This window comes from Rousettus aegyptiacus, unplaced genomic scaffold (assembly GCF_014176215.1).
Source record: "Rousettus aegyptiacus isolate mRouAeg1 unplaced genomic scaffold, mRouAeg1.p scaffold_m13_p_8, whole genome shotgun sequence".
NCBI classification, from domain to species: domain Eukaryota; kingdom Metazoa; phylum Chordata; class Mammalia; order Chiroptera; family Pteropodidae; genus Rousettus; species Rousettus aegyptiacus.
Genome location: NW_023416311.1, coordinates 29,450,148 through 29,474,110, shown reverse-complemented (window position 1 = coordinate 29,474,110; position 23,963 = coordinate 29,450,148). Strand labels below are relative to the sequence as shown.

At 41.4% G+C, this 23,963-nt stretch overlaps 1 protein-coding gene across 3 annotated transcripts; it reads left to right on the top strand.

The window, feature by feature from the left end:
• Positions 1 to 35: 35 nt before the first annotated feature.
• Positions 36 to 23,963, top strand: STAG3 (stromal antigen 3). 3 transcript variants are annotated; one of them, XM_016124788.2, is made up of 35 exons: positions 39 to 148; positions 735 to 790; positions 1,484 to 1,666; positions 2,685 to 2,787; positions 3,165 to 3,281; positions 6,663 to 6,759; positions 7,448 to 7,524; positions 7,816 to 8,020; positions 8,442 to 8,593; positions 10,668 to 10,741; positions 11,536 to 11,659; positions 12,162 to 12,260; positions 12,471 to 12,550; positions 12,882 to 12,989; positions 13,259 to 13,373; positions 13,536 to 13,641; positions 13,834 to 13,937; positions 14,202 to 14,294; positions 14,418 to 14,507; positions 15,800 to 16,000; positions 16,095 to 16,165; positions 16,252 to 16,339; positions 16,834 to 16,914; positions 16,997 to 17,089; positions 17,235 to 17,403; positions 17,527 to 17,663; positions 18,335 to 18,436; positions 18,961 to 19,109; positions 19,357 to 19,485; positions 19,585 to 19,742; positions 20,880 to 21,054; positions 21,316 to 21,417; positions 21,701 to 21,779; positions 22,858 to 22,917; positions 23,189 to 23,963. In XM_016124788.2, the coding sequence occupies exons 1-35, from the start codon at positions 143 to 145 to the stop codon at positions 23,195 to 23,197; spliced, it is 3,792 nt and encodes a 1,263-aa protein (XP_015980274.2). In that variant the 5' UTR covers positions 39 to 142; the 3' UTR covers positions 23,198 to 23,963. The 3 variants fall into 3 exon arrangements, with proteins under 3 accessions (XP_015980276.2, XP_015980274.2, XP_015980275.2); XM_016124789.2 differs by having other exon boundaries at positions 95 to 148; positions 676 to 790; positions 23,189 to 23,961; XM_016124790.2 differs by lacking the exon at positions 735 to 790 and having other exon boundaries at positions 36 to 148; positions 23,189 to 23,961.

The following is a 23,963-nucleotide window of genomic DNA, read 5'->3' as shown; positions in this document are numbered from 1 at the left end:
TGCGGGACCGACCCGCCGGCCAGAGAAGAGCGCGACCTCAGAAAACTGAACACCTTGCACGGTAGCTGGACCAGGCGGCATCTGCCGAGACAATGGGAGCGGGAGCCAGACTAGGGGCGGAGCCCAAGCCGGGACCCTGCCAATGATGGTAAGGGGCCGACCTCAGGGGCGGGATCAAGGGAGAAATTAAGCCAATGTAATGGGGAAACTCCGCAGAGGGTTGGGATTCGGCTGAACGAGGAGGTTGGTGGGGGGGAGGGGCGTGGCCTTTTTTCAGGGGCGTGGTGACCCGGTTCGAAAGGCGGGGCCTGGGTGGACCCTAACCTATGACAGTTGAGAAGCCAGATTGAAGGGGCTACTGCTGGTCTAGTGCGAAGCCCGGCCAATGGTTGCGGAGGGTGGGGAGGGGGTTGTGAATGTTGGGGGAAGAGGGTCGGGTCCAGGGTGGAGCAGGGCTGTAGCTGGCGCCCGAGCCCAAGTGACGGGGCAGCACGCGGACGAGCTGGTGGCCGCACGAGGCTGCCGAGCAGCTTGACTGGAACGTGGTGAGCACGAGCTCGCACACGCCCAAGCCTCGCGATAATTACCAGCCTTGGGCAAGCCGTTGGGCTCGCGCCTGCGCGCAACCCGGCTCGCGCCTTCCCGCTTTTTTCTGGATTCTTCCGCCACTGGAAGGGAAGCGGCGGGCTCCTCTGCCGCAGGTGGAATGACTTCAGACACCCGCGGGACCGCAGGTGGTGACTTTTCCTCAACCGTGCTCAGCCAGAAGTCGTTGTTCCGGACTCAGACAGTGAGGCTCCTCTTTGACCCAAGAATACGCAGCCCCACCCCGACTCCTGTCCCTGAGAGAAGGACCTCCCTCTTCCATGCCTCAATGACTGCCTCCATTTACAGTCCCCAAGAGACTGATAGCCACTCTAATGAGCCGTTAGAAGGCTCGTCCGCCCAAAGAAACAGCCCGGGGAGGGTCAGAAGTACCACCGTCTGGAAAAGTAGAGAATGCGAGCTTTCCTTTACTCTAACTTAAGCGTTTCTGGCCCTACTCTTATGCTGCCTCCACCCCCAAAATGTTAACGGCGTCCCATTCCACTACACATGGAATTAAGTAGTACTAGCTTTCTAGAAATTAAATCTGGGTGCTTTTAAATTTTTATCTATCTGGTTGGTTGGTTGGTTTGTAATGTAAGAATTTGTTCATTTGCACCAGGCAATTTAGGCTTCCAAATCTGGAGAGGAATCTGCTTTAATTGCTCTGGCGTGTGCCTTACTCCTTGCTTGGAGAGCAACTCCAAACCCATGGTCTGCATCTGGGGCTGTGGTTTTTAATTCCCTAGTGCCTTAGATAAAGACTCTCTTTTGTGTTTTGTGTGGACTTACCCCCTTCTGAGTTCCAGAGCAGTTCCCTTGGAGTGAAAAGGGATGGCGGGGGCTGGGGAGGGGGAAGCGGTGGGGTAGGAGCCCTTTCCTCTCTTTCTTTCTGCAGCTGGACCACCATGCCTACCCTTCGATCCTCCTCCTCCTTGCTCCATAGCTCCTCCTCTCCAAGCAGTGTGTCCTCTCCACTGCAACGAGCAATGAGAGGTGGACAGAAGGGCTTGTCTTCATCTTCTAGTTTGTCTGTCAGTGTGCCCTTTGATGACAGGGACTCGGACCAGATTAAAGAGGGGTGAGTGAAGTTAGTGAGAAAATACTTGTCTGGCTTTCTCCTACATCCTCAGTAGCTTTCCCCTCTTCCATTTTATGGCCTCAGTGGTAATGTGTGTGACTATGAAAACGTAATGCTGTTCTAGTGGTTCACAACAGTAACAGCCCTCCAGCTCTGCTGGCTGATTTTGGCTTCCCTGAATGTGTAGTCATCAAGAATAATATACCCTGTTCTAAATCCATCATTTCAGTTGTCTAAACCTTTCTTGGACACATTTGTGTGTTCAACATTTACACCCTCTGGTGGAGGCGGGAAGGTAGGGAAGGGGGAAGTAAAGAGTTCTTTTTCTGTTGCCTGGCAAATAGTATATACTTTATAATTGGTGTGCTATAGCTCCTGTATTTGAGGATTTTGTATACAGGTCCGTCTATCCTTATTTGCTATCATTTATGAGCTTTTTCTATGAAGGTTATAATATCTTGATTTTTATTTCCAGGGGGAAAAAATCTCATACAAGATCTGATTTATCCCCTAGTTATTTTCATTGGCCTTTTCTAAACCATTTCTGTTTCTGTCAGTGCTACTGTTGGAGGTCAGATTATATTTTTTAAACTTAACTCTAACCAGTAAGACATGTGAATTTGTTTCAAAGGGTGGAATTTAACTCCAAGTGCATATTAATCTCCTATTTATGCGTGAGTAATATATAACTTTCCAAGCCATGATGATTTTTCTCCACACAGCCTGCTTAAGTGAATATCATTTTATTTTCTTAGAGAGACTATTAGGAAAGTATTACTTTTCACCCACCTCAGTTCTTCATTCTTCATCTCCATTATTTTCTTCAAGCGAAAGTTTTCCATTAAGACTTTGTTCCTACTTTCTGGTAACAATAATTTCATGTCTTAAAGAAAATGTGAATATATTTTTCTCATGGCGAGGGGGTACAGTTAGTGACAAAGAGAAATTATAATTTATTTACTCTTTTGTATGGAGAGACTAGGGTGTTGTATCTAAGGAGAACCATACTCCCTCATAGGGATAGTGATTCTTTATCAACTGATGAAGGCAGTGACTTCGAAGACAGCTTGAGACACAACATGAAGAAGAGAGCAGCAAAACGACCACTCAAAACAACCCCAGTGAGTCAGTCTGTTTTCTTTTGTTTTTGAACCTGGTCTGGGAAGCAGCAAAAGTAAACCTAAAAGAGACTTGGGAGATTGTTTGTTGAAAGGACAAGACTTAAAAAGTGTTGAGAGTAGGAAGAAGAAAAATTTTGAAAAATAAAGAATAAAAGAAGAGGGTATTAAGATTCAGAGGAATAGGAATAGGGCTAAAGGACTTTCTAAAGGAGAAAAATAATAAAGTTCATAATATAAATATCAGTTATATCAGATCTGAGTCAGTAACTCAAATTCTGCTGTGTAATGAGCAGTGTAAGCCTGCCTGTGTGATGAAACAAAGTGTCAAGATCATTTTAATATTTAAAAAATATTCCTAATCTCTTTATACTTCTTAGGTGGCAAAACATCCAAAGAAGGGGTCCCGAATGGTACGTGGTCGTAGCCAGAAAGAGTCAGAGCCACCAGCCAGCGATCTTTTTGATGCTGTGAGAGCTGCCAAAAGTGACATGCAGGTAAAACAGTGACTCACCAGTTTCTAAATATCATCTCACCTCTTGTAGGATGGAAAAATAAAGTGTCTGTAAACTCGTTTTAATGCAGACATTTTAATGAACATAATCTATATCAGGAACGACAGATAAGTCCCTGAAGCTGATCCTCGGAATGATATAAGGGAGACCTTGGATGAGTGAGAATGTACCTTTTTTAAAGGTGTCACAGAGTGAGATTGGTTTTGCCTTTATTGATTGATAGAGGAGGCAAGGAGAGGCATCAGAATCTAGAGAGAAAGTTTGGATATGGATGGCAACTTGTTCACCCTTGTCACTCTTTAGCTCCACTTCGACAATTACACCTAATTCCTTTTTTCCTCCCCACATTTCTTTTTTAAATAACTTATTATAATTCTATTGTCATCTAAAAGTGTATATGGCTTATATGTAGTTTACAAAAATTTTAAATAATCACCCAGATCTCTAGCCTCAGCTCAAGAAATGAAACATTAATAGTGCTATAGAGGGCCTTGTATAGCTTCTCTCTATCCTACCACCACAGTCCCCTCACCAATGGAAAGAACCACTAGAGTGCATTTTCCATTAATAATTCCCTTATTATAGTTTTATTACTAATGAATTTGTTACTTAATTTAAACAAATGAATCATTCTTTATATAGTGTTCTGTGACTTAATTATTTCAGTTTTAGATTCACTCATATTGATGCATAATATAGATTTTTATAGCTTTTAGAAAAGTTTTAAATTTTCAAACATTGAGTTTTTCTATTTATATTTTTGTTTTTGATTTCCAACTATTGTATTGTGGTCAGAAAATGTGGTCTTTGAAACTTAGGGAGACTAGCTTAATGACAACTTTTAGTCCTTTTCCAAAACTATTTTACATGTGTATGAAAAGGATGTGTGCTGTGTAGTTGTTGGGTCCAGTGTTCTCTTGGGTGAGATCAAGAATGTTAAATGTGATACTGCTTTGACATTTTCTACTGATTTGAGGTTTTTGGTTGGTGTGGTGGTGGTGGTTGGCCTGTTGATATAATATAGAGAGAGGTGTGTTAAAAAGGAGACTTTTTTGGTCATTCCATTTCTATTTGTACTCATTTTTGCTTTTAATATTTTGAGGCTTTGTTTCTGGGTAAGTCAAACTTTTCATTATTGTGATATACTGATATTCTTTTATCTTTATACTCAAACAAAAATTGTTTTGTTTTGTATTAACATATATACACTAGCCTTATTTTTGATTAGTATTTGCCTGGTATCTTTTTCTTTCCTTTTACTTGCAGTCTTTTGTATGTTTGCAGTCTCTCTCCTGTATACAGTATGTATCTGGATTATGTTATTTAATCCATTCTGCCAGTATCTTTTAATAAGAGAGTTTAATTCATTTATAATTATTGTTCCTGCTGATATATTTGAATTTGTTGCTACCATTTTATGTGCTTACAACTTTATCTTGACTTTCCTGTTTCTTTTTTTCCTTTCCTTGCTTGGTTTTGGATTCCTATCTTCTGCAAGGACCTAAGCATATTTTAATTCCAATTGCCCCTTCCAGTTTACATGCTTTCATACAGTGTTTTAGTTCTGTCCATTTCTCTTCTCCCAGCAAATTAGATATTACCTACATCTTTATCCTTTTCTTTGTTCATCATTTCTCTTGCTGTTCAAAGTTTATCCTTTAAAATTTTCTTTAGATAGACTTTATTAACAAACTCAGTTTTTGCTTATATAAAATGTATTTACCCTGTTCTTGAAAGATTGTTTGCTGTGTATAGAATTCTAAGATGACATTCCCTTCTCTCAGCACATTAAAAAGATTATTACACTGTTTTCTAATTTCCCTTATTGCTGCTGGAAGTCAGCTATCTAAGTTAGCAGTCTAATACAACAGTTTATAAGGATGGAAATGTTCTATATCACCATTGTCTATATAGTATACCTTAGCCACATGTAGCTAGCAAACACTTGATAAGTGGCTGGTGTGACTTAGAAACTGGATTTTAAATTTTTTAAATTTAATTTTAATAACCAGATATGGCTAGGGGCTATTTTATTTGGGCAGGTCTAATTTGTAAGTGTTTTCATTTGTGTTAAATGTAAATCCTTTGTAAGTTGATCTCTTTTTTTCTGTGTTTTTTTTTGTTTTTGTATTATGTTTATGTGATATTTTATTTGTTATGCTTGAGATCCATTAGCTTCCAGGCTCTGAGGATTGGTATCTTTCAATAACTATGAAAAAATTTTTTTCAAATAGTGATTCTTCCTTGTTCTGTTATCCTCTTCTAGAATTCAATTAGACATCATCAGAGCTTCTCACTCTATTGTCCATGTCTCTAAATAGCTCTTTTATTATTTCTGTTAGTTTGTGGGCTGCATTTGGGATGATTTCTTTGACTAATCTTCCAGTTCACTTATCTGTTTGCTGTCCCCAATCTGGTTTTAATTCATTCATTGAAGTTTTAAATTTTATTATATTTTCTACAAATTTTGTTTGACCCTTTTTAAAATAATTGTTCTTTACTTCTACTTTCAATCTTTTCTTCCATTTCTTTAATCATAGTAAGCATAATTTATAATCTGTGATAACTTCAGTGTCTGAAGTCTGTGTATTTAATTATGCTGTCTGTTTTTCCTGCTGATTCTTACTTTCAGTGCCTTGATTCTTTACTAGATTTTACTGTGAACCACTAATTTTCCCTGGAGCTCTATATGTTGGAATTCTTTGGGGCTTGGTTTGAAGGTGTGTTTTAAGAGAGGAGCCTGCATTTGCTTCTGGTCATTTACTGGGGATACTCCAAAATCACCTTTAAGTAAATTATTCAATTGAGATTATTCTGATCATACAGGTAATGTGGATCCGGACTGAAAATCCAGATCTGAGAGCTGGCTTATGCTTATGAATTCTCAAGGAAGAATTCTTGTTTTCTTTCCACCCCACACTAAGGTCATAACAAACTAGTTTTCTTACTGTCTCCTTCTGACTTTAGGTTTATTTCTCATTCTTGCTTTTATGAGAATGTGACTCTTTGCAGGATCCAGCTTTATGCAGTAGCCTCCTTTGGGACTACTCTTCTTTAAAAGCCCTTAAGCTCATTCTCTGATGCTCTGCATTCCTCACAGTGTTCTGGACAGAAAGTCAGGGTTCCTAGGGTTTAATAGAAACCTACAGGGCAAAAGTCAGCTTGCTTATCTCCAAAGATTGCTACCTTCACTTCATTTTTAGCCTATGTGGAATTCTACTTTTCATTCCAGTCCAGCAATACATTTTAAAATATATCTTTAATATTTCAATCAGAAGTTTAGATGCTTCAATTGGGAAAACATACAGGATTTCTAGTTTGTCATATTGCCATAAGTAGAAATCATCTACATTGTTTTCCTAGTCTCTGGTGGATGAGTGGCTGGAGAGCTACAAGCAAGACCAAGATGCAGGATTCCTGGAGCTCATTAACTTTTTCATCCGATCTTGTGGATGTAAAGGTAAAGAAACTTCTATCCCTTTCTAGTCTCCAGCAGAAGGCTGGATGAATTTAGATGAATAGGATTAGGCATTTCTTAAATGAAGGGAGAAGGTAAAGCAAAGTTTTATTTATTTACCCGCATTGTTGATTGGCAGATAGGGAAATGATCAATAGGAAACTATGTTGGTTTGTAGACAAGACCCTTTGCGGAAAAATAATTAATCATGGTAATAATAATCACAAATTTTAAAATGGGCCATCAGACACCTTTTAGTCTTCCTTTCTTAGATGAAATAATTTTTTATATTCTTTTTTATTTCTCTGCCAGTTCATCACCACTGAAGTTGTGGGCCCCCAGAGGCCATGACTTAATTTATTGAGGGCAGATAGTCTTAGGTACATTGTATTATAAGAATCCAGAATCTGGTATAGTTTCATTGCTTTCCTTGTTTTGTTTGTTTGTTTGGATTTTTTTTAAAAAAACTAGTCTTTTTAAATTAGTTTTCCACTGCTCATTTTCTTTGAGTTTTCTAGAAGGGTTGCATTATAGCAGATACACAATTAGATAATAGCAGATTTCAGTCTTCTGATTTCGCAGCTACGCTCTATTCAATACATTCCCTAGCTCATCCTCAGATATATATATGTAAAGAGTTACAGTGTCCTGTTATTTTCCTTGTAAATATCTTATCTGTTTTATTCCTTAGGCACTGTGACCCCCGAGATGTTCAAGAAGATGTCCAACTCAGAGATCATCCGGCACCTAACAGAACAGTTTAATGAGGTGGAAGGAGATGACCAAGATCATCATACCACTCTTATTTCAAAATACAAGGCTCATTACCCCTTTCTTTCTGATTTCGAGAAATAGGATATTTTTTGGAAGGAGTAGTTCAATCTCTTGGGAGCAAAAGAGATCCATTCAGATATTATCTGAATATGCCTCTAGAGTTGAGAATAGCAGGAAATGAAGTATAACAGAGATAATATTTTTATTATACTATTGGGTTTTGACATCTGCCATCTCTGTGGCCTGGTAATAACTTTCCCATCCTTTTCATAAACCCTTCTTTAGGACTCAGGAGACTATCCCCTGACAGCTCCAGGTCCATCCTGGAAGAAGTTCCAGGGAAGTTTTTGTGAATTTGTGAGGACATTGGTCTACCAGTGCCAGTACAGCCTCCTTTATGATGGCTTCCCTATGGACAACCTCATTTCCCTGCTCACTGGCCTCTCAGACTCCCAAGTCCGTGCCTTCCGTCACACTAGCACATTGGCTGGTAAGCATTCATTTTTACTCTATAAATATTTTCCCGGGGATTGGTTGGGCCTTTTTTCTGTTTTCCAGTCCTGGATCTTCTTTCCTAACTGCACCTTAGGTCTTTATTTCAAGGCCATGGTTCTTTTATCCCAAACCCAATTTCATTTCTCTTTAGTGGAATTGTAAAAAGGGGTGGGATACAGTGACAGTTTCCAGCTATAGTATGTTTCTCATAGCTCACCATTGGGAATATGCTGAGGATTTTTTTTAAAAGCGCAAAAGAGTTAGGAAAAAAGTACACTCCAGAGCAGTAAGTCAGGATTTGATAGTCACCCTGCTCTAGCTTTTCATTTTCACTGCCCTTTATTCCCTTCTTTTTTGAACCTACCCTCCCTTGACTTAAATAATGGTTTCCTTATCTTGTTTTTCCTAACTCAAAGCCATGAAACTAATGACCTCTCTGGTACGAGTTGCCCTCCAACTGAGTTTGCACAAAGACAACAATCAACGTCAGTATGAGGCTGAACGAAACAAGGGGCCAGAACAGAGAGCACCTGAGCGGCTGGAGAGCCTGTTGGAGAAACGCAAAGAGGTGAGAAGTGTGTACCCTGCCTCTTTTCGTCCCTCTATTTTAGCATCTATCCACTGCTGCCAAAGCTCACCTTATCAGTCCCCAAGTACTTCTCTCCAGTAAGACACAGGTTCCCAAGCAACCTTTCAGATCATTAATAATGGATGCTCTCAATAGTTTATAGACCCATTCTGTCAGAGATTATTGCATGCTCTTCCTGTTTCTGGGATGTGGGCTCAATTATTATCATTTCTAATTTAGAGTAAAATTCAGAATTCTCTATAATTCCACTTTTTCTCAGTTTCCATTATCTATATTCGTTATTAGAAGTGTTGAAGAGTTATGCCTGTACATATGCAAGAAGTTAAGTTTTGACTTTCCTGTCAAGTGTACAGTATACAGGTCACCATAGGAGTACTAAAGACCAACCACTGATGGGGGAAGCCAAGTGTTTAAGGAATGGAAGGGGCACAGGCCTTTCAGTCACTCTTCAGTTTAGTTTCTGTTCCAGTCAGCTACTAGGTCTATGGCTTTATGTAACATCTCTAAACTTCAGTCTCCTTTTCTTAAAAAGGAGGGATAATTCTACTTTTTTATGAAGATAAAATGAGATGATGAGTAAATTGCTTACCCTACCACATAGTAGGTACTTGCTTTGTTTCCTTTTAAACTTAAAAAATACCACCACAGAACATAATCCCTAACAAAATCATTTGCACTGATTAAACCTTCAAATAGCTATGTCTATCATGAGATAGACTCTGGTATGCCCCCCCCCACACACACACACTCTACTTTGGCACCTGAGACCCCCCCACTATGAGGTTGCAGGACTCACCATGTCTAACTGTACCAATTGACTTTTCCCAGGCCTCTCCAAATATTTCAGTGCTAAATCATTAGAGAAGGAAACTTTAAACTTCCCTTATTCTCTGTTTCTATTTTCACTGTCATTATGCTCTGATGACTGACCTTTCTCCTACCCTCCTTCATCTCCTTTTCCTTTTAAATATGAACTTTTTCAAACATAAAAAGAGGCATTGGTAGAATGAACACTACACACAAATTACCTATATTTAACATTTTGCCGTAAAATTTGTTTCATTTATTTTTCCATTTTATGGTAAATTATGGACATATTGGTATTTCAACCTAATGATTTAAATATGTCCTCTAAAAAAATGACATGTTTCTACATAATTTCAATACCATTTTCATATCCAAAAATATTAAGAATGATTTGCTAATAGTTGCTAATTCCAATTTATATTAAAATTTCCCCATTTGTTCCCCAAATGCTTTTTATATCTGGTTAGTTCCAAACAGGATTTAATTAAGGACTATGTATTACATTTGGTTGTTGTGTTTCTTGTTGCTTTTAATCTTATGGAACCTTTGCCTCTTCCCATTTTATCCCAATATATTGATTTATTGAAGAGGTAAGGGTAGGTGTCTTTAAGAATGTTCCATTTTAATTCTGCTTCCCTGTAATTCTTGTAATTTCCCTATAATTTTATTTCCTTGGTATCTGTTATTCATCTAGCCTAGGATTTCTTTATAGTGACACTATTGACATTGGGAGGCTGATGTTTATCAGTGTCCTTGGCCTCTGTCTACTGGATGGCAGTAGTAACTCCCAGTAGTGACAACCAAAAATGTCTTCAAACATTACCAAATGTCCTCTGCAGGTCCCACTGATGTAATCTCTTCCTTCTTTTTTTCTTTTTCTTTCTTTTTTTTTTTTTTTTTTTTTTTGCTACATCCACTTCTGTCAAACAAACTGCATTTATTAAAATTTCATTTTCCAAGTGTTGGTCAAAAACATATGTAACTACCAGCTAAGGCCTCTGAATAGCAAAAGATAGTCAAAATAATCAGACATAGAAGGGATATTATCTTTTCTAAACACAAAGAAACCTCAAAGGTATTAGTTAACTATACAGTTTCTTTTAAAAGGGAACATAGGATACCAAAGGTTCAGACTGTGTCCTATAATAAATAGGAAGTAGGTGGAAGCCATATACATTTCTATATTTTTGTGGCCTTATATTGTTGGAGTACAAGAGAGATTGACCTGTTCCTCCCTGTCCTCCAGCTTCAAGAGCATCAAGAGGAGATTGAGGGGATGATGAATGCCCTCTTCAGGGGTGTCTTTGTACATCGGTACAGGTAAATTAATGGGCTCCTTTTGTCAAAGTGGCTGATTCTTGGTTACAGAAACTGTAGAAGTAACAAAGCCCCGTCCTAACTCTTGAGTTATTTGGTTAGCCCCAGAACTAATGAAGCTGGAGCAAAAACTAAGAAATATTTCAAATTAATAAGGTTTAGTTTCTCTCCACTTATAAATGATCTTGTAAGCTCTTCTGGGAGAGAAAATAAGAGGATAAGGCATTGCTAAGTATTCTTTTGATCCAGCTTTGCCCAAGACTGGTTTTCCATCTTCCTGGGGCTAGGGACTTGACAAGAGCAGACAGGCAAAAGGCAAGGCGCTTCTGAGAGTGTGCAGCTTGACCAGCCTCTTCCTAACCCAGTCTGCTGTTTCACTGTGCTAAAAGCAGTGAGTTTTATACTGTTTAAAGAACTGGTAGAATTAAGTTAAAAAGAGTATCTGTATTTCCTGTTCTTATCTAGGTTTTATCCTTTGTCTTTTTAGAACCTTTCAGCTGCTTTAATCTTTTCTCGAAGTAGAATTAAAATGCACACACTGGCTGACAGTTAAATTAAGTTCCGAAATTAGTTTCTAAAAGGGTCAGTGGAGGATAAGTTCAACTATTTTAAGGGCTGGTTATAGAAAGAAAATGTTTCTTTTTTTACATATTGTATTTACATTGTGGGAGGAAATGAAAGGTATGGTACATGGTTTAGTGAAGAAAATAAATTCTTCTATGACAGAGAGATTATCTGGTAGGATGGAAAATGAGTTTGGAAAGGTTATAAAAGTCAATCTATTCTTCTGTGCTTAGGGATGTCCTTCCTGAGATTCGTGCTATCTGCATCGAGGAGATTGGGTCTTGGATGCAAAACTACAGTACCTCCTTCCTCACTGACAGTTATTTAAAATATATTGGCTGGACCCTGCATGATAAGGTGAGAGTTGAGTCAGTCTACTTTCCCCTATTCCCCTAATCCTTTTCTCTGCCCTAGGGATGCTTCAACTTTACCTGGTCCTGCCACTTAGGTGTTTCACTGGTGATCAGTGATCAACCCATCAGGACACTGAACCTTGAAACTTCCCCAGTATTAGGGAGGGCAGGATAAGGTAGAAGAAAGACCTATCCAGGAAATGAAATACCTCAAAACTAGAGTAGAGGGGAGAAAGACCTTACCTATGAAATGGCAGCATTATTGATGGGTTGGTACAGGTGCTAGAGTGGTAATCAGAACATCCTTTTCATCATAATTGCTAAATTCTGCTGTAATTCTTTTGTTTTTTAAATAAGAAGACGGCTGTTCATTATCTTTGAGGTATCTCAGAATCCTTGGTATAGGGGACATCCAGGCCCAGAATGAGTAACCTGAGAGGGAAGTGTGGAGGCCCAGTGAGGGTGAGTAGAGGAGTAGTCAGTTATACTTTGATTTTCCTCACTAGCATCGGGAAGTCCGCCTAAAGTGCCTGAAGGCTCTCAAAGGACTGTACAGCAACCGGGACTTAACTGCACGCCTGGAGCTCTTTACTAGCCGCTTCAAGGTGAAATTGGGACAGTATTCCTGTGCTTGGCTCTTTTTTCCGGTTCCTGTTTCCCCACCTCATCTTTCCATTTCTATTGCTTGTATGTATCTATAACTATCCCAGCATCTGCTCCTATATCCTCTCTTTAGGAATCTTTCAAATTCTAAGAGAATACAATTTTGGGGATGGATACAAGTGAGGTTTTGACAGATGTTGTCTTTTCTGCAGGACCGGATGGTTTCCATGGTCATGGACCGAGAGTATGATGTGGCAGTGGAGGCCGTCAGGTTGCTAATACTTATCCTTAAGTGAGTCCTGGGAAGTGGGGAAGCAGGCACCTTAGACTTTTAACTTTCCAGCATCAGACAAACTCTTCCAGAGTCCTATCCCTCCACCTAGCATAGGTTGACTCTTCCTTATGTACAGGTTGAAAGACAGAGGTCATGCCTGAATTGCAAGATCTCCAGGGGAAAATTTCCTATCTTCTCTAACTCTCCATACTCCTCTGTCTTCCACTCTTCATTTAAAAGTTATTTATGAGTTAATCCTCGTTGTTTTTGCCTCTTTTTGTTTCTAGCCTTAGTTGTTCCAGAAGACTACCTCCATATCCTCCTGCTCTTTCTCCTTTTTTCTTGGCAGGAACATGGAAGGGGTGCTGACAGATGCTGACTGTGAGAGTATCTATCCTGTTGTGTATGCCTCTAATCGAGCCCTGGCCTCTGCTGCAGGGGAATTTCTATACTGGAAGTGAGTAGGGCTCCCTTTATTTGTTCTTTTAACACCATTCTCTGTTGTTTTTTCTCCCTCGTCTACTGCTGCCCTTCCTAAGAATTCTACATACCTGTTAAAGTCTCTCTTGGGATCTCCTTTTCCCCTTCAACTCCTTGGGGCTTCCTTTATCTCTGCATGTGTTTTTCCTTTATACCTGTCCTTGGATTGTTTCTTCCCTCCATGGTGATTATTCTCTTCCTTATTTCTTTCTGTGCTGTGCCTTTTCCTTGTGTCCATTCTACCAGGCTCTTTTACCCTGAGTGTGAGACGAGAACAGTGGGTGAGAAAGAGCGACGCCGAAGTCCATGTGCCCAGAAGACTTTCTTCCACCTTCTGCTGTCCTTCTTTGTGGAGAGTGAGGTGAGGTATAGGAAGGAGCTGTTTGGCTATTGTTCATAAGACCTGCAGGTAGAGAAGGGTGGGAGCTGGCACTACAGGAAGGAGAGCTATGGTTTATCATTAATCACTTCCTAGAGTTTTTTAATGTGACTTCAGTAACTTAATGTATACCTCCTTCCACAGCTCCATAACCATGCTGCTTACTTAGTAGACAGCTTGTGGGACTGTGCGGGGTCTCAGCTGAAGGACTGGGAGAGTCTGACAAGTTTGCTACTGGAGAAGGACCAGAGTGCGTGTGTCACATGGTAGCTGGGGGTCAGGGGGCACTTTTCACCTCCTAGTAGGAAATGAGAGGAGATTTCTTTCCTGTCTTGTAAGAGGTAGAGTTGTAATGGGCAGTGGAGTGTAAGGGTGGGGGAGGACATGGAGATGGAGGGTGGCTAATTCATGGTTCTGTGTCTCCATCCTTCTGCCAACCTAGACCTGGGCGATGTGCAGGAGAGCACGCTGATAGAAATCCTTGTGTCCAGTATCCGGCAAGCTTCAGAGGGTCACCCCCCTGTGGGGCGGGTCACTGGGAGGAAGGTATGGTATGAGGGGTAGGTCGAGTTGATTGAAAATATTAAATCCAGACAGATATTGTCTATTCTTATCCTCAAATCTTGGCTTAGGGTGCCCCTTCCTCTTCCCCTCAAAGAACTCTGTTTCAAGAAGAAAAAAAAACCTGAAGGGAGCTGCTGGATTCCTTCCTGGGCAGATAAGATGGCAGGGTGGACGGATACACGTATACACCCTCAGGACCACATTTTTTTCTATACCTTTCCCATACCCTTAAATGACTAATTCCAGGGCTTAACCCCTAAAGAACGTAAGATCCAAGCGGATGACAAGGTGAAGCTGACTGAGCACCTCATTCCCCTGCTACCCCAGCTCCTGGCCAAGGTAGAGCTGCCCCACTGTTAAGCATGTGGGAATGGGAGGGTGAAAGAAAACGGCATCCGATGAGGAATAGGAGTAAGACTTAGCAGTACATTAACTAATAACTCTGTGTCTCACTTACCACAGTTCTCAGCTGATGCAGAGAAGGTTGCTCCCCTGCTTCAGCTTCTCAACTACTTTGACCTCAACATCTACTGCACCAGGCGCTTGGAGAAGGTGAGGAGTAAGAAAGATATATTTTCTCTACCTTGTTTCCCTGCTAGAGCCAAAGGTTCTACTGCCAGTATCTGGTTCTCAAGAACATGGCTTTCAGAAAAATCAATAAGTCTTCCCTTTCTTAGGTATCTATTCTTGAAGTTCAATGCTTTCAACCCTCTTTCTTTTCTTTTTTTAAAATTTTTTTATTTACAATTGACATACAATATTTTGTTAGTTTCAGGTGTACAAATAGTGATTAGACATTTATATAACTTATGAAGCGATCACCCTGATAAATCTAGTAGCCTTCTGACACCATGCATAGTTATTACAATATTATTCATTGTACTCCCTATGCTATACTTTATGTCCGTGTGACTATTTTGTAACTACCAATTTGTACTTCTTAATCCCTTCCCGTTTTTACCCACTCCCCCAACATCCCTTCCATCTGGCAACCACCAAAATGTTCTCTGCATCTATGAATTCTGTTTTGTTCACTTATTTTGTTTTTTAGATTCCAGATATAAGTGAAATCATATGGTATTTGTCTTTCTCTGACTTACTTTACTTAGCACAATATCCTCTAGGTTCATCCACATTGTTATATGTAGCAAGATTCCATTCTTTTTTATGGCTGAGTAATATTCCATCATGTATATATGTACATACATACTTCTTTATTCATTCACCTATTGATGGACACTTAGGTTGCTTTCATATCTTGGCTATTGTAAATAATGATGCAGTGAACATATGGATGCATATATCTTTTCGAATTCGTATTTTAGTTTCTTCAAATAAATACCCAAAAGTGGAATTACTGGGTCCTTCTTTGTCTCTTGTTATAGCTTTTGTTTTACAGGTTTTGTCTGGTATAGTATTGGTACCCCAGCTGTTGTTTTTTTTTTTTTTTCCATTTTCATGAAATATCTTTTTCCATCCCTTCACTTTCAGTCTGTGTGTGTCTTTCAACCTAAAGTGAGTCTCTTATAGGAAGCATATGTAAGAGTCTTGTTTCTTACCCAGTCAGCCACCCTATTGTAGCATTTAGTCCATTTAAAGTAATTATTGATAGATGTATAATAGTTATTGCCATTTTTATAATCATATTTTTATTTTTATTTTCTCATAAAAGGCCTTAAACATTTCTTGTAATGTTGGTTTGGTGATAATGAGTTCCTTTAACTTTTTCTTGTCTGGGATCAACCCTGTTTCTTATCTCTCCCAGCTGAACTCTCCTCCAGAAGAGTTGCGTTCCACACCTCCCCAACACTAGTTTTTCCCATTTTTTTTTTTTTGTCTCTCAGCACCTGGAGCTGTTCTTGCAGCAACTCCAGGAAGTGGTGGTGAAGCATGCAGAGCCAGTGGTGCTTGAGGCTGGAGCTCACGCCCTCTATCTGCTCTGTAATCCTGAGTTCACGTTCTTTAGCCGGGTGGACTTTGCCCGCAGCCAGTTGGTGGATCTGCTGACTGACCGCTTCCAGCAAGAACTTGAAGAGCTGCTGCAGGTAGGAACCGGGGCTGAATGACAGGACACCCAAAACTCAGGCGGGAATAGGCCACAGATGGGGAACATGAATCTGTGAGTTATTTCTTTCTCAGTCATCCTTCCTAGATGAGGATGAGGTGTACAGTCTGACAGCCACTCTGAAGCGCCTCTCTGCCTTTTACAAGTGAGCAGCTCCTTTGATTTCTACTGGTGTCTGTGGAATTGGTTCTGTTCTGGTTTAACTTTCCTCCTTCTCCCTCCCCGCTTGAGTGCTCATGACCTAACACGCTGGGAGCTCTATGAACCATGCTACCGACTCCTCCGGAAGGCTGTGGACACAGGAGAGATTCCTCACCAGGCAAGTAGACAAGTTGAAGATGTACAGGCAGAGAGGAGTTTTTAAGGGCCATGCGTCCTAGGTGGCCAGTGTTCCCAGGCAATTTCAGTCCCAGAAATATGGAGTAGACACAAAGGAGGAAAATCATGTGTATGTCATTCCTTCATTCCACTCTTGGAAGGTGAACTGTACTTTCCAGTGCCTGAAAACAACCATTCTCTCTGGTTTCCTGGGAGTCAAGGATATATTGAGACTTCAAATAAACTTAGGAGAGGCGATATTTTTACCCAGAGGATAAAGTCCTCTGAAGATTGTCCAGAATCACTTCTTTTCCACTATCAAAGGAATCGGGTCTCCCCTAATCTTATTTTCTCTCTTCCTCACTGCTTTTATCTCTTCATTGCTTTGTATGTGCCTGCCTGCCTGTCTCCCACTCTTCTCCCTCTCTTTCCCTCCCTATCTGACCCCTACTCTCCAGACTCATTCGTTATTTTTGTAATATTTGATCATTACAGGTGATCCTGCCAGCTCTGACTCTTGTCTATTTTTCCATCCTCTGGACACTAACCCACCTTTCTGGATCAGGTGCTTCCCAGGTGAATATGGGTCTAAGTAGGGGGAACGGGAATAAAGGAGCCTGTGTCTTTATTCCTCCCCCTGAAGCCAGTGTCTCCACAGAAGCAGCTATTGAACTTGAAGGGCAGAATGGTGGCCTTCTGTGAACTTTGCCAGAGCTGCCTCTCAGATGTGGATCCTGAGATCCAGGAGCAGGTGAGTGCTTACTCAAGTGGGAAAAAGGAGACAAGTCTTGCCCCATAGTCTGAGGAATCCTCTTTATAAAGAGAAATTAGCTATATAATTTCAGTCTTGGTCAATGTTCTGTTCTTTTTAAGCATTCTTTTATTTTCCCCAACAGGCTTTCGTCTTATTAAGTGATCTACTTCTCATCTTCAGCCCTCAGATGACTGTAGGGGGACGTGATTTCCTTAGGCCTCTTGTCTTTCTTCCTGAAGCCACTCTCCAGTCTGAGCTAGCCAGCTTCCTCATGGACCATGTCTTCATCGAGCCTGGAGAACTGGGCAGGGGTACAGGGACTCTATACCTGGGGCTCAGGAAGGATCTGGATCTTGGGCCTGCCTCAGGCACATAGGGCAAGAGGCCTAAATCTGTGATTCTGATATTTCCATTCTGCATTTGATATGAGCCAGGTCATTCCCAGGAGGACCATTTACAGATAGAGCAACTGCACCAGCGGCGTCGCCTCCTGGCTGGGTTCTGCAAGCTGTTACTTTATGGGGTCCTGGAGATGGATGCAGCTTCAGATGTTTTCAAACATTATAACAAGGTACAATGAGGCACATAGTATATGACTGCAGACACTGTAGCACTACAAAAAGGAGGGTGGGAGAGATGATGATATCACGCTTAAAGGCAAAATTGGAGGGAAAGGACAATAGGAGTTTAGAATAAAGAGACGTTCATTAAAGGGGAAATATCTTACTCCTCTTGTCCAGAATTATTTTTTTCTGTGAACCCAGTCAATGGAATAGGCTAATGTAAGAAGGAAGAAAAAGAATGGATGAGGGATCAATTTTCACAAGATACCTAAATGTGTACCTCAGTTTCCTTAACCCACCATTATATTGTATTAGTGCCAGGCACCATTTCACACAGTAAGGACACAGCGGTGAACATAATAGACAAAAGTTCCTGCTTCATGAAACTTTTGTTTTAGTGGGGTGAGGCAAATAATGAAGGCTTCAATACTGGATAAGAGTGGGCACTAGCAGGCTTACTATTCTTCTCCAAGAAATGAGCTCAGGGCAGAGTTTCTTTTGGGCTTTGTACCTCTTGGCCAGAGTTGAAGTCTAGTCTCAGTTGTTTTATACTTAGATTCCTGTGTTTCCCTGCCTAAGTCACTTCTGGAAGGAGACTTAATTAGGAACGTGAAGAAAGAAGCAAAACAGAAACAGTCTTTTCCTATGGTCAAACACTAATCCATTTCCTCTCTCTTAGTTTTACAATGACTATGGTGACATTATCAAGGAAACATTAACAAGAGCAAGACAGATTGACCGAAGTCATTGTTCCCGAATCCTGCTGCTAAGCCTCAAGCAGGTACTCCCTTTTGCCTACAAGGCCTTAAATCTATGACATGCACTCTCTGTAGTTTAGACTCTTTTTAACACCTGGCCATTTAGGATGTGAGATCCTTAAGAGCAGGAACTTTCAAATTTATTTTGACTGTTACTTTACACGACAGTCTCCTTCATAACTAGTAGACCCATAGAAAGTAATTTTTAACTGACTGGGCAGTTTCCACCCTAGCTTGATAGAAATTCAACTTAGGAGCACCAACAATAAAGTGATAGGAAATTCCTAATTCTTTTCTAATTTGTTCTCTCTCAGACTCCTTTGGTTACTATGGACATTTTTATTGTTCCAGAGCAGGAGTGAATACTGTCTCTGCTGCAGGGGGTTAAGGGTTGGGGCAGTGTCCCAAGAGGAAAGAAAGAATAAAAGTAGGTAGCAGGTGGCATCCTGAGCCCTTTAGATTTTCTAGGCAAAGAAGGGAATGCCCTACTTCTCTATTTCCACCTTGTTCCTCCCTCTCCCAAATGTACCATGTCTCCTGGACACAGTTGTACACAGAACTGCTGCAGGAACAGGGGCCCCAGGACCTGAATGAGCTTCCAGCCTTCATTGAGATGAGGGACTTGGCCCGAAGGTTTGCCCTGAGCTTTGGACCCCAACAGCTACAGAACCGTGACCTTATAGTCATGCTACACAAGTAAGACAATAGTGGTTGGAAGTCAGTGTGCTTGAATTTTCCTAAGAGGGCTAAGCTAAAGCCTCTGTGCATGGAGAGTTGAGAATAAGGTCTTAGAGGGAAGATAAGCATGTTGAGAAATAGCAATCAGGTTGGCAGGTGGGTAGCCCTGGGAGACAAGCTGGGGATAGAAGGAGGGTACACTTGGACAGCCCTTGGAAAGAAGTCAGAAGGTACTATCTTCCTAAAATAATTCTGCTCAACCAAGGGAAGGCATCAAGTTCTCCTTGTCTGAGCTTCCTCCAGCTGGCTCCTCCGGTCAGCCCCCAAACCTAGCATTCCTGGAGCTCCTTTCAGAGTTCTCCCCCCGACTCTTCCATCAGGACAAGAAGCTGCTGTAAGTTATGGGTGGGTGAATAAAGAAGTGGATTAGGGAAGAAGGGCATGGTGAGGATCCACTGATGACTTTAACCTCTTCATCCTTCCCCTTCCTTAGACTGTCCTACCTGGAAAAGTGTCTGCAGCGTATCTCCCAGGCACCTGGCCATCCCTGGGGTCCAGTCACCACCTATCGCCACTCCCTCAGTCCTGTAGAGAACACAGCAGAGGCCAGCCCTCAGGGCTATCCCCACTCCAAGAAAAGGCGTATTGAAGGTAAAATTCTGTGTATGTGTGTTGCATATATGGATGTCGGGGTCTCCAGCACTACTACTATTATTGCCACTACCTAGATAAGCAGTATATAGTCTTTTACCTCTTTCAAACTTTTGCCTTTGGTTAAATTAAATAAAACACATTTTATTGAGCATCTGCTACCTTTAAGGGTACTCATTTTTTCAAGGTTTATTTAGCCAACTAAAAATAGCAAAACTCTATGGAAAATTAATTCAAAACTAATGATAAACCCAAAGATTACACCATTAATAGGCTGGGGAGATTCGGAGGATCTACCTGGGGGTCCATGGTTTCCTCTCTGGGGCATGGGTGTGGTTCTTTCCCTTTGTCTGTAGCCCTCTGTTTAAAACAGTAGCAGCTCACTTTCTGGGTTATTGGTTTCAGAATGCAAACCTGGCCAGGGGGGGCAGGGAGGTTAATGGGGGTATGAATATTTATAGTTGACAGATATTAATGTCAGTTTGATTCATGTTTTAAAACAATATCACTTGGGTTGTTTAAGTCATTTTTGACCCTTTCTCCTCATCTACCTTCTCAGATCTTCGCAGAATAGAAATGCTTAACATTTTGAGCCTTAGGTCCTCCACTTACCCTTTATGTCAGCACTATGCTGACATTGCAGTCATCTCATTTTTTTCTGGCTTTTTGAAAATCCATTCTTCCATTTTTCTGTTCCTACCCCTCATACTTCCATCCTAGCTTCAGGTCCCAAAACTTTTATTGCCATTTTAAGCTTTTTCTCACCACAAAAAATCTTGAATGAACAGATATCTTCATTGATTAGTTGAGACCTCTCAATCTTAGGGGAGTCCAGTCCTTTCTCATATTTGTGTTCAAATGTTACTATTTCTCTGTGAAAATTTATATCTTTTTTCATCTTGTTTTCTAAGCTATGTAGTAAGTTTTTCTTGGACGAGTCCTAGATATAATTCTAGAAGCCTACCTTTTAGCACATAGGGCTATGCTCATATTTTAGTCATAACATAATGAGGCTATATAGGTTTTCTATTCCCCTGTTAACTTTCCCTAAACAATTCCTAGGCAGGTCTTGAAAAAGTAAAAATGCTTGTGGCTGTACTTGGTCTACAATTAGTATGTGCGTCTGCATCTTTGCAGGCTCCTCCAGGCGGCACAGAGAGGACACCTCTTCATCTCAGGAGGAAAGCCTACCTCTGAACAGCATCCCACCCACACCCACCCTCACCTCCACAGCTGTGAAGAGTAGGCAGCCCCCGGGGGGCTTGGAAGAGATAGAAGAAGAAGAAGGCTCAGAATCAAAGTTTACCCAAGGGTGAAGTTTGAAGGGGGGAAGAATCTGGATGTCTGATTTCTCAGTTTGGTATCTTACAATCTCCATCTTGCTGTTTCTGTTCTGTCCTCTTCTGCAGTACTCCCTCATTCTTGGTTCTTCTCCAATCCTTCTCCATTTTTTTAGCTTTATGTTTTCTCTCTTTCCCTACATTCTGATATTTTCTCTCCTTTAATGCTGGACACCTTACCTCCTCTTCTTACTCTTTACTTACTTTCACTGATCCTATATTATTTCCAACAGCCAGCCCCTTTCAGATACCCAGAAGTCAAGCTTTTCGAGTCCACAGCATTTTCATACTCCACTCAATCCTTCAGGTCCTGGTCTGGGCAATCGGCTGACTCGGTGAGCTTTTCTCATTATCCTCTATCTGTACTTCAAATCTGTCATCCAATATTACTATGCTGGTGCTTTTTGAACTTGTTTTAAACACAGAACACTTCCTTCCAATATAATGTGGAACCCTAGTATGTAAAACTGCTATGAGTAGTTGATTAAGACAGGAATGGGAACCTAGAGCCCTTCTCTACTTACTGCTTACCCCTGCTCCCCTGGGGTGCCTCTGAGAAACTCTCAGGGGTCTTTAAAGAGCAGTTTGGAAACCTCTACTCTTTGCCACTGCCATCAGACTCAGCCTTATGGAAGAGGATGAAGAGGAGTTAGAAATTCAGAATGAATCAGGTGAAGAATGGCAAGATCCAGACAAGGTGAGTGGCCCCAGCATTCCCTTCTTCCTCTTGAACTGGAGGCAGATATAAGAGAAACTAGAATGATTCTCTTCTATTAGTCCTAATTCCTTTGTCTTTGAAAGCTACTTAAGGCTTTTTGGGAAAAAATGAGTAAAAGAGGGAGGTTTGTAAATTGTTTTGTATTTTGCTAGGACTTTTATTAAAGAAATAGGGAAAAGAAATTAAAAATACCAGAAAAGACTATAATGTCGCTCCCCCTCTCAATCCCCAAATAAATATTTGCCTCTGAATCTAAGAATTAAAAAGAGTTCTAGAGCTAGAGATGAAAGGTCATCTAGCCCATCCTTGTAGCCCATTCAGTAAATCTCTTCATAATGCATGTGCGCACAGGCATATGGGGCACCCTACCTTTCTCCCTCTCTCTTTAGAGGGCTGCCTCAGTTCCTGTTCCTCCACTCCCTTTTCTACCCCAGCCTGTTTATCCAGGAGGAAATGCTACCAGTCTAGTAGGAAAAACATGGAATTTGAGTGAGGTGACCTGAGAGTCCTCAGTTCCACCACTTTATCAAGGTAGCTCCTTAACCCCGCACAACCTCCCCATCTTTGAAATGGAGCTTTCACAGAAAATACAAAGTGAAGGTACCTTATAAACTGAAAAAGATTATGTGTCTGCTGCTGTTATTCTTCTGCTCCCTCTCTTTTTTGAGGAGGGGGAGAGGACTGAATAAAGCAGTGTTCAGAAGGAAAAACCAGACAGTGACATCTTCAAACCAGAAAGTAGAGAGCAAGGCCTCTGTTAAAGTACTACAGTCTTTTCTAAAGTCCCCTCAGGAAAAATCCCATCCTCAGGCTCCAAAATTGAGTGACTTTAAGGGGCTCAGTTGGCAGGGCAAAGGAGGCACTTCTCTGATGACTCCAGGAAGTCTAGGCCTCCTCCCCACCCTGCCTTTTCTAATCTTTCCTCCCTAACTGCTTTGGGTACCTATGGCAACCCTTGCACTTGTTATTGTAAGACTGGAAAGGGAACTTTGTGGTTGTTTGCAATGTGATGGGAATAGGGGAGGACCTTTCTGACTTTTGACCCCATTCTCTCTAGCACTCTTCCCCCAGTGAGCCTGGGCTGGACCTCTTAGATTCTACAGAGCTGAATGTTGAGGTGAGTGTCCCCAAAACTGACTGTGGAAGGCAAAGTAAGAGGAATTCTGTGTCCTTGGGAGATACTGGGTAACCCATGTATTTGTCAAATAGGTGGAAAGGAAGGCCATGCCCATGGCCCACCCCTCTCAGCTGTGTCCAGAGCTCTAGGAGTAGCTCTGAGAGGAGGCAGGAGGGGAAATAAAATTATCATCTGGAGGACCTTGCAGTCATCTCTCTGCTCTGTGGTCTTTTGTTATGTCTCTGTTTGCCTTTTGTCTTTCTCATTACAGGATTTCTGACATGACTCTGCACCTTCCCCCATCTTCATCCCCCATCTCAACTACATGACCACTTGGAAGAGGCAAACAGGAGAAGGGAACAAAAGGAACCAGTACTTCCAGGCCCCAGCCCTGGTCTCTGAGGGGAGGGAGAGGTGGGCTTTGCCTTTCTAACCTAACCTTTCTCCAATGATGTTGAGATAAAGAAGCCTTAAGCCCCTGCCTTCCTAATAACACCTTGGCTCTGTTCCTCTGTGTTTGAGCAGAGTGGCTATTTCCTGCTGTGTTTGGAGGGGTGGGAGCTTCACCTCAGTATCTTTTGAGAGGGGCACTGCTTCCCTTTGTTTAATGGGAAGAGCCTAATAGTTTTTCTGTATTTTTGGAACATCCTTCCCAGCCTTGTTCTGCCCTGGTTGATTAGCTCAATAAACATGTTTGAATCAACTGGTTCCCAGGGTGTGGTTTGAGATTGTTAAACTGATGGAGGTCAGGGCTCTGTTGGTGTCTTGGGCGGTCCTGCCCAGCACCCATGGCGCAGGGCGCAGGTACAGCACACACCCCAGGTGCTTAGTATACTACTGGCTCTTAAGGATCCATTGCTTAGTAACTGAAAGATTGGGTGGGGCCGAGGAGTTTAGGGAGAGACACTGGCTGCCTTTGAGTAGTTTATCTAATGAGGACAGTTTAGGCTGAAAAGAGAAAGTAGTATCCTGATCCTTTAGAGGGTGAACCTGCCTGTCTTATCTATATACACTAAGGCCAGGCTAGTCCATATATCTTGGCAGCC

Bases quoted from the DNA above. Each gene is read 5' to 3' on its own strand.
- STAG3 (XM_016124788.2), top strand. The intron at 1,667-2,684 runs GTGAGTGAAGTT...ACTCCCTCATAG, and splicing joins TCGGACCAGATTAAAGAGGG to GGATAGTGATTCTTTATCAA. The intron at 7,525-7,815 runs GTGGAAGGAGAT...ACCCTTCTTTAG, and splicing joins TAACAGAACAGTTTAATGAG to GACTCAGGAGACTATCCCCT.